An 11,023-nucleotide genomic window follows, 5' to 3' on the forward strand; every position below is an offset into this window, starting at 1 on the left:
TTGATGTTAATAGGGGGGATGGGGCGAGTAAGGTTATCCAAGTGAAGGTAATTGCACCGAAGACTAATGTGCATCTTCAGCGGGTGTATCTTGTTGAATCATCTAAAGGAGATTTACTTCTTGTACAAAGGTTTCTAAAATTTGGAAAAGACTCACAACATGCAACTTCAGGGTTTAAGGTTTTCAAGTTGCTACTGGAGCAATTTAAGCAGGGTTGGCCTAAGCGGGTTGGAGTGAAGAGCTTGGGCGGAGACACACTGTTTTTGGGAGATAACCATTCCATTTGTGTTTCAGCTTCCAAATGGCCGGGATGCCAGCCGAATTCCATATACTATACGGATGATTTTATTGACTTTTTTCCTTCTGATCCCCCATCTGGACATTGGAATCTTCAACATAGAGAATAAAAGCTTTGGGACGCATTACATCCTTGATCCTTCGCATAAGCATATGTCACCCTCAATTTGGATTGTGCCAACTGTGTTAGGAAATTAAGTACATAGATTGAATTTGTTTCTAATGCTTTTGGTCAAATCTTTTTCTTTTCTTTTCTTTTTTCTTCTTTTTGCTTATAATTTTATACGGTGAAAAAAATATGTGTATCAAAATGTGAGATGAAGTTTGTAAGACATATAATTAAATATTATTGTGGTTTTTTCTCCTTTATTTTTTATATTATTATATATATTTTCTGAGCTAGAATTTTTTTTTTTTTTTTTTACCTCATAAGAAAGTTAATATCGTTTCTCTCTGTTTAGCATTAATAAGGGCTGGAAATAACAATGAATCATAATTCTTAGATGCTTAACGTGTCATTGCTTGCTAGTTACATGGTGTGACGTTCTTATTGGACCTTTAGGAGACTATTTTACTTCTCGTTTCTATACCTATGCATGAATGCCTTGGTGGGACCATGAGGTTTCTATCTCGTTTTAATATATCTAGACCAAATGTCTTGAGTACCACCATTTAAGCCCGTGTATGCTTGATGGATTGCATTTTCATGTTCTTGAACTCTTCTCGACTTTCCAAAAGCGAAAAAATATCATTAGGTTCCAACTTTTGGTGGTATCACCTGTTGGGGTTGAAACTCACATTTTTCATAATAAAATCGTCAAATATACATACATACATGGCCAGCTCCATCGAGCCATCTTTATATTTGGAAAACCTCTTTGGTGGCAATGACATGGTTAACAAGAACCACCACCAAAAAACTTTGTATCTATGCTTAGCACCAAACAATTCTCATACAATGAGTAATGAATAATAATAGATACACCATATATACTAAAAATGAATTTTGATATATAAGAAAAGACAACAGGGTGCAACACCATAATGCTTTTAGAGGGGCTCATTAAATGTAATTACGAAAATGACTTGAATTACCAATAATTACAAGTATAATAATAATGTATAAATAAGCATCGAGAGCAAGGGGAAAAAAAAAAAAAAAAAATTCCTTCCTCCTGTATAATTTTACAATTAGTTCTGTTGCTACCCAAAATGGGTGCATAAGGTTTTAAAAATTGCTAGTCTTTGGATCTTGATCAATAGTTGTTTTTTGTCTCTCCATTCTGAAATCCCTATTCATCACCAGCAACCACTGAACTCAATTTGTTTATAAAAATAAGAAACTCAGCAACCTCAATTTGTTTATAAAAATAAAAAATTGTGCCAGAGTTCAATCTCGTTCTCCTGACAGGACCTACCTACTTCATCATGAATTTTAAGATCCAACAAGACCCTTGTAGCGAGCATAAGTATGAAAAAGGATGATGGCACAGGTTATCCCTGAGAAGATGACCACCTGGTAATATCAAAAGACAAGTTCGATACATTTAATCGATGTGAACTAATAATTTGATTAGAATCAAAGTCAAAATACCAGCTCAAGTTCCACACATACCCATTTAAACATGTATCCATGATTGTCATTCCAATTATATGGTATGTTGCCGCCAAAGAATAGATGGACAAACTGACAGTTCCTGAACTAAGAAAAAGCTCCAATTAACTGCACCACAAAAAAAAAAAAAAACCGGAGGGGCAAATCCATAATATCAATTAAAATCTCAAAAACAAAGAAAGAAGAAGGCAGAAAGTAAATGTCGACATCTATAGAGTACCAACAAAACCTGAATCAGTTGATTACGATGATTGTCAAGCTGCAAAAGGGATGGAGAGACACATTTAGATCACAAAATTCTTTTTATACCCAACAAATAAACCACATAATTTGAGTATCATGATTCAATTTTCAAGTTTATTACCTGAATGTTTAAATATAATCCTCTGTATCATCAATATATTCACGTATCTGCAAAATTTTAACTGGAGGATTAGTCAAGAGTTTGATTATGCAATAAATGATTCCCTGTAAGAGACTGGTAAATAAATAGAGATTTTGATAATGACACAAAAATTCAACCAAGTTACCCTAATCTGGATGGTAGGACCTTAGCAGACCTTAGAGATGGCAAACCAAACACGGAGAGAAAGGAAGGGGGAAATCCAGCAGAAATATAAAAGAGATAAGTTGGATAACAAATCCTACAAAGGTCAAGATTGCAACAAGCTATTACAAAATTTTACCATGCTGAAATCCAGAAATCAAATTATATTCTGCTCAAAGTCATTGCTAGGTGGAGATAAGAATAAGAGGTCAAGATAACATGACAAAGGTTTACCATGCCAAAATTCAAAATCCAGATATAACTTTTGTGCTTCAAAGTCAATGGAGGTAAATCATGAAATGCAAATTCAATTTAAACCATCACATAAATACATTACATAATTCATACAAATTAGTCAATATATGAACCAAGCACAAATCAACCTCCTATACGCAAAAAGTGAGAATTAACAGGACCATTCAACTATGAAGGGAAACCCAAATACCGCCCCCTTCTTTAGGACAACATCCAACACCATCATAACCACAATGAGAGGAAAAAAGAAAATAATCCACCTTATCTCACCCATTAAACCTCCTAAAGAAAACCCACCAGAGACCATTGAAATAGAATAAACAATTATACATCCACTAAAGAACGTGGGTCCAACACACTCCTCTGTGAATTACATTTTTCTCAAGCAACATCCAAAAAGATCATAGTAGGAACTAGGAATTCCGCATATCAGACTTAACCAATTATTGCAGTAATTATTCTCTCTACACAAACAGCTATAAGAAATTGTCAAATAATTGAATGGAACTTGATACTCATATTCTGAAAAGTCTTGTTCTTCAGCAAGTTGAAGAATCCCGTGTCAGTTTATAATAAAATTCAGTTAAAGATTCTCATATGTATGACAATGCTTCACTAATCTAATCTTCAACAAAACTAAAAAGAGCAACTACATAGATCTCATGTCAATTTATCATTTTAAAATTGAGTTACATATTTCATATTGTCATAATACTGCTTCACTAATCTTCAGCAAAAAAAAAGAACACCTATGTCGGTAGAAATTTTTTCAAGATCATTAAAACTTCCAAAAATTTAACTCATAAAAGACCCCCAAAATTTAACTTTGGCCTCCACTTGCTTATTTATAATAACTTACCACCAATAATACAAACATCCACTGTAATATTACACATTCAAAACATATCTGAATTTGTTTCAGCACTCTTAGTGCACATTCCTTGTAGCTTCTTATAATAAAGAAAATATACTGATAAGCATGACAAATTCAAAAAATTCAACAACACCTACCGTAGTTAATTTGTTCAAGGTTCCATCAATTTGCATAAAGTAAGCCTGCAAAATAAACCACCACTCTCTAAAGATATTATTGTGAGATGACATGGCAAACACAAAGTAAACCAATATTATTACCTCAAGTAACATTTCAAGCTCCTCAACATCATTCTCATCTCCACGAACTGTAACTACACTTGCCCTACTTGCTCTGGATATCTTCAAGCCTATGGTAGGCGAGGAAGGAAAACAAATGGGCAGACCCGAGCCACTTACAGGTGAAAGTTCCCCAGCCAACTTTCTTGACAATTAAATAGAAAAGGAAAAAAATGACAATACAATTCTCACTTTGTTTTGAAAATGGAGTGAATAGAAAAGGAAGAAAATGGATGTTTCAAAACCATAATTCACTTTCCCTAAGAAACATGAACAATATATAACCTCTTTTGAAAGGAAAAGCATAGTCACTACTTAAGAACATACTCATCTCCTTTCCTTCAATGCTTTAAAACGAATATAGTATAACTATCAAAAGAGCCCCCTTATTACAAGAGACATGAGCTCTCTATCTATTAACTACTAGATTGAAACAATTTTTGACGTGTATAAAATCACATCAATATTTCACTGAATCTCTCAATCGTTGGTCAATAAAGAGAGTTCATAAATATAGTCATAAGAGGACTTTCTTGATAACATTACTCATCATGACACGGATGAACCGCCCAAATAATTCATTATTGTTTTTTAGAGATTTGGGAAAAGCTCAAGTTACTTTTAGGGAACACATCTCACTAGCCAAATTAAAAAAACAAAGGTGCTTCTTGAAAAAGACCTACCACCATGCATATCAACTAAACTCTTAAAATGCATTATCCATAATCTCAATTATTCTATTAAAGACTTAAAGTACATCATATTTACCATCATTCATCTCTTTCACAATACCCCCACTGTGCAAAGGGAGGGGGCCCCACAATTCCACAGCAAAATGAGGTAGGCACATATGGTAAAATCTCTTCCTCCGCTTTACCGTGGCAACAAACAATGAAATGAAGTGCCATTCATTTCTTTGTTGTCTTCAAGTTTTGAAATCACACCTTATTTGACACAAATTAGGAGAAGGAGAGGGCAAAAGCAAAATTGTGGCATCTGACTTTGATTGCACTGCCACATAATGCCAAGGATATACATACATACACAATACATACACACACACACACACACACACACACACACACACACACACACACATATATATATATATAAATGGGCGACGATAGATAGGGATATGAAGGTGAGAGACATTTTGAGGCCATTGGGAGTTTGAGGTTCATGACAGGGTGTTTGGTTCAGGTTTGACAAGAGCGGGGGCATCTGGTTGGTGAGTAGGATAGATTAGCTTGGCAGGTGAAATGGGCATAATGCAAAGTGCTTTGGATTGGAGGAATTGCATGGCAGCTCCAACATCTTCTTCCATAAGCTTAGCAACTTCTCGTTCTGTCTCATCATTCGACCACTTATCCCAGTTCCAATTGCATCCACCTTCACTGGTGTCTCCCTAAATATTGGAAAAGCAAAGAAAAGGTTCTGAAGTTAAATAAAGGAAATCTTAAATACAGCTATGACATTTTTTCTTCAAATGGATGTTAAACAAGCAAATTTATCTCTTCTATGTTACCTCAACTGATGGCAGTGGGATGTCGGCCACAAGTTGTGCCACTGCTCCTGCTCCACCTAGCCTACTCATGCTTAAAACCTGCTAAGTAGGTTAATAAATAATGACATGCGGGGATAAATAGAGAGGAGATTAATTATTAACACACCTCATTCAATGCATGGAACTTAATCATTCAACCACAACTGCCTAAAGGTCCGTTGCTTATACTGGTTAAATAATTAGGTTCGTCAGCATATGAATAACCAAGGGCTTGTTTGGCAACCTTTTTTGTTTCGTGTTTTTGTTGCCAAATCAGTCCAAAAAAAATTACCCAAATTTCGAAGCAATCAAGAGATGTTTTCACTTATTATTGCTACGGAAGCGAGTATCTTTTTAAAGAAATGCAATTTAATGTAAATTTCATATATTTTTTACCATCATCCAAACATTTTATTTCGTTCTTTTTTGGCTTTGAAAGATTATGCAACAAATTTGTAACCATATGAATAAATAACAGCACAACAAAAGCATAGCCTCTGCTTCATATGAAGCTGAAAATGCAAACAAAATCGGTTGCCAAATGGGCCCTAATATTAGCACGTGCTAAATCCATCCATCCCAGCATCCCGGATTGGCTGAGCAAACTGTGGGTACTCATTAGAGTAGAAATTGGAGATGACACTGATAAATTCATTGAAGGTTTAACAAATGCGATAGCCTTAATCGGCATTCATGGGAAAACAACTTATGTCTAATGCTTTGAAACCTACATCTACAAGCATTTGGAACTCAATGATGGAGTTACTAATTCAAACTATAATGCTGCAGCTAAAAGGGGGGGAAAATACACAGTTTGAACCATAACGGAAGACTGCTTTACCTTGACTTGGAGCCTTAAGAACTTCACATAATCCAGAATTTCATCAAGCATGGCAGCCCTATCTGTCTGTGGAGAAAAGAAAGTTAAATAAGAACAAATAAAATACTGTATAAGCTCACTATTTCAGCCATAGAGTGATACTTTCTTTAAATAAGTGATTAGTCACATATAATAAGCCCGGACAGTTTCAACAGTAAGCATGTCAAAAGAGGCATTGTTTGGAATCTTAATATTAGGCATCCAAAATACATACGGATCCTAAGAAAGATAGATAAGTATATAAATAAAATGAGAAAGAATAGGCCCGTTGTAAATGAATAAACTATCTGGACATTGTTTGGAACTCTGGACATCATAATCATATACAATGATAGCCATCCCTTGCTTGACAATACCACAACATGCCTATCATATATAGATTTCAATACCAATAATAAATTATATGCAAAAATTACTTAATTAAAAGAATAGAGCTTATCCGGTCAGTCGATCCTTGCTTGAAGCTGTTCCATTACTCATAACAAAGATTTCTATTTATCAGGGTAAAAAGGGTGTCAGCTGAAGTCACATGATGTCCAATAATACATTAAACTTGCATTCAAGCTAGGAAATAATCTAGTCCATAATCATCTATGAAGGAAAAGATTATAATCTTTGGCCAAATGCAAACATATTTAAAAGAATAGGGCATAACTGACAGAAGAAAATGGAAAAAGCAACTTCCGAAAGATAAAACTGTTTCTTTTAGCAATAACAAATTGGCACAGACCTTGTTGCAGCAGGGACCAAGTTCTTGCAAAGCCTTTATTCTCTCTGCTATCCTTTCTCTACGCAACTGTTAAGGAGAAACAGGGCTGTTAATGCAAAGCAACGGTAAAAGGAAACAATATGCAGAGATAAATCATAAAAGCCTAAAAGTAATGGTAAAACCTTTTTTTCCCCCTTCTAGGACACACTTGAGCATAGGGACAAAGCCACCCTATGCTGAGTCTGGAAAAAAAATTATTTATATTTTATACCTATAAGTTTGTTAAAATCTTATCAATGTCCTCACAAAATAATAACTAAAACCTTACATTTATAAATCTGCCACCACAGAAGTTTTAGTTTTCACACTTATGACCCTCGCTCTGTCGTTTTCACACTCTCTACACCTCTGCTCCCCAACGACTGTAGCCCATCAACTCTCTCTCTCTCTCTCTCCCTCTCCCTCGTGTGAAGAATGTAATTGTTGGCTTGTTGTTCATGCAACGTTTTGAAAATATGAAAATTCATCAACAATGATGGTAAGTGTACGCAATGAAAATATCAATTAATGTTAAAGTAGTTTTGATTATCCCCCAACCCCCAACACGCACACACACATAAAAAAATAATTTTCTAGCTCTGTCACCACTCGAGCACATACTTTGTCCCATTCGGAACTTGAACCCTCAACCTCTTCAGAAGATACAATACAAGCTAATGCTTGATGGTAGTAAAATCAGATATAGTAAGATAACTAATGCTCTTCCCTCACTGGTCACCGTAATAAACGCATATGTAATGATAAGATTATATTCTAATGAAAAGTTTCATTGCATTCCTTACTCTCGTAGCTCACTCTTTCTTTTTCATATCTCATCTAATCTGTTCTAAGAAAGCTGGGATCCCCCTCTCATTATATGAGGGGAGCCTGAGCTTCATTTACAATGGCTTCTAAAAGTAGAACTGTTCCTTAGTAGCTAAGGTAGAAAGCTAAAAGCAAAAACTTTCAAAGGTTTCTATACCCTCGTAACTCACTCTTTCTTTTTCATATCTTCTATAATTTGTTCCAGGAGAGCTGGGATCCCCTTGTCTCACTGGCCATATAAGGGAGTCTGAGAGTCGTTAACAACGGCTTCTAATATCAGATTTAGTAAAGATAATCAAAGCTCTTCCGGTCTTCCCTTACTGGTCACCATAATAAATGCATATGTAATGATAAGATTATATTCTAATGATTTGTTCATCAACATACACATTTTTCTTCAAAATATTCATCCTTTTTTTGCCTCAATTGTTTCAGCTACATCACATATCATATATTGTTTCCTTTCCATAAAAGAATCGTTTAACCAAATATGCATTGCAAACCAACTTTCTAGATTACCATTATATTTAATTTAAATTACCCCGTTCAGCTATACTATGGGGAGCTGTGGCTTGTCCCCGTCGAGCTTGCACCCTTGGACAGATCGCAGGTGGGTGTGAAATGGTTACAGTTGTACTGGAAGCTGGTCGGCCATGCAAAGGCTGCAAAAGAAAGCACGAGGCATAGGCAATTATATAACTAAGAATTGAAGGTCAGAATAGAAAAAATAAAAATAAAAATAAAAAACAAAAAGTCGAAGTAAATCTTGGGACAAGTCTATCTACACACACTTTGGAAACTTTTGGACAGGGCAATCCAAAACCCCGGTATTCGCTTTAGTGGGATGTGTTATTTTCATATTCAACTTGAACCACAAAGTTGCAACTAATGGATTTTCAAGATTTGGAGCTTAATCGGATGACCATATGTTTGATTAAGATATGCTCTACTTCCTCTATAACAAACTTATTGGCTTATTGACACGTTCAGTGACTCGATAACTTTATTTTACTGATAAAAAAATCCCTTCTACACAGCAAGGAACCCTTTGCAGCTGCAAATATTGTCTTGGTCTCCATGATAAAAATTATGAACACTGCTACTACATATTTGCCCCCCAGCATCGAAAAAAAATAAACTGCATGAAAATTTATTTAACCTATCTGAACTGGATGATCTTTTATGATTTGTATTCTTGAGGTATATATCATGTCTGTATATGTTTTACATCAGCTACTACCAACCACAACACTGCTTTCTAAGGATGATCAGGAGTTATTCTAAAATGGTTCTGAGCAAAGTATAAATTCGAAGGAGTGACAGATTAAGTAAGTGCTAAAGGTATTGAAGGACAAGAGGAAGGCAAAGAACAGCACAAAGTTCAAAGTTGTTAGAAAATAATACACACACATACATACATATTGTGGTATAGTAGTTGTAAAAAAAAGAAAAACCTCCCATTGCACTCCATCTTTCCATTCAATTGATTTCTCTTATCAGTTTCTCATCGCTGAAGCAATAAGTTTGTAACATTTTCTCAGATGATGAAAGTATATTATGACCTGGATGCGCCCGCTTGACATGGTAAGGTAGCTCTAGTGTCACGGTTCAAAACCGAAAACAGCTTCTTGGGTAACGGACCCTCTCTACACACTGCAATGGTCGGAGCCTCGTGCAGTGGACTATATATCCTTGTGTGTGTGTGTGTGTGTGTGTGTGTGTGTGAAAGTATAGAAGAATTGGGGACTATACGAACCTGCTGAAAGTGAGGAGCAGTGTGGCGGACTGAATGAGGCTGTAAATGTTCAAACGCCGGAAACAAGCTTGCCATGTTTGTAGGGTCTCTCTCCTGAAAATGCAGCACAGCAAAAAGACTCAATCACCGTGCACCTCTTTATAAATTGACGCCCATGCCCTACCCAACGGCCGTGAACCAGCGTTTATTGTGACCCGCACAAGCACAAAAAAGACCTTAGGGCACAATAAATTCCAAGTGCAAAACGGTAAATTCATGACTTACACTCCTCCCTGTAAAACCTCCGCCATCAACGTCCTCTCGGCCGTTATCTAAGCTCAACCCCAGCGGAAACAGCTGCTGCTGGAATCCATCGCCGGGGGCGACGTAACTGGAGCTGGGTTGAGACACCGTCTTCAACGGCGCCGTTTGCGCTGAGTTCCCCTCGGTTCCCGCCAAGCCACCATAACAGAGATCAGTAGGAGATTAAAATTTTCGGTGGGAGGTGAGTCAAATATATAGTGTTTGAATTTGAGTGAAAATTTCAGATATACAGGAGAGAGTTTTGAGGGGCAGGAGATGGTGTGGTGTCGGAGAGAGAGGTGACAAATTAGAGTACTGAGGATTCTCAAAGTGAAATTCTCTGTTTGACATTGCTTTGCTCTTGAAGGCAAATCCTTGTCTCGCTTCAGCTGGGCTTTTGAAAATAAAATTTTTAGTGCTGAATTTTATTTATTTGGATAGTGGTAGAAGCGTAATTTTAAATTAATGGAAGGGTGATGGTGCTTTGTATATAATATAAATGATATATGGAAAACGTAAGCGGCTTGCGAGTGTCCATTGTCATTTATATTCAAAACACCATCACCAGTATTTGTTTTGCGAGTGTCCATGGTCATTTCCTTTTGTCTATAATATAAATGATATATGGAAAACGTAACTTCACGTGATGTTAGTATTTTATTTTTGGGTTAATTTCACTTACATTCTTTTAAGTTTAGTCAAATTTTACATTCAAATATCTTTCGAAAATAATTATTCCTTAAGTTCATTTCTACTTTTTCGTCACAGTGTCCGTTAAAAAAATATAAAAAGATAACTTTGCCCCTAATTTTTTTAATCCCATATATTTTAAAATATCTGTTTACTTAAATTATTATTATACCCTTAATGAATACTGTCGCTACTAGTCCCCGGAATTAGATGTCGGAGCTTTCTCTTTCTACCAACTCATCACCCAACAGTTGCCGAAATTAGTACACGGTTGTTGGACCATTGGTTCAGCGATCATAACAACTATTGGGTGGACCGCCATGTTGGTATTGTTTATCAGTACACATAAAGCCTCTTCTATTTTTATTTTTATTTTTTCTTCTTTTGCAAAATTGAATATTTTGTTGTAAAAATCAAATATGGTATCGGAACA

At 35.8% G+C, this 11,023-nt stretch overlaps 1 protein-coding gene across 1 annotated transcript; it reads right to left on the minus strand.

Annotated features, from left to right (window-relative positions):
- Positions 1–1,398: 1,398 nt before the first annotated feature.
- Positions 1,399–10,080, minus strand: LOC132300935 (transcription factor UNE12-like; the record flags this gene model as incomplete). Its single annotated transcript, XM_059798240.1, has 12 exons — positions 1,399–1,813; positions 1,913–2,020; positions 2,142–2,171; positions 2,277–2,323; positions 3,726–3,770; positions 3,849–5,271; positions 5,392–5,469; positions 6,251–6,316; positions 7,020–7,086; positions 8,406–8,524; positions 9,619–9,711; positions 9,883–10,080. Coding segments are annotated over 7 exons (849 nt in total), but the record flags the coding sequence as incomplete, so codon positions are not given.
- Between the last annotated feature and the right edge of the window lie 943 nt (positions 10,081–11,023).

This window comes from Cornus florida, unplaced genomic scaffold (assembly GCF_030987335.1).
Source record: "Cornus florida cultivar Cherokee Brave unplaced genomic scaffold, ASM3098733v1 CherokeeBrave_3.0.0_Hap2_Chr03, whole genome shotgun sequence".
NCBI lineage: Eukaryota > Viridiplantae > Streptophyta > Magnoliopsida > Cornales > Cornaceae > Cornus > Cornus florida.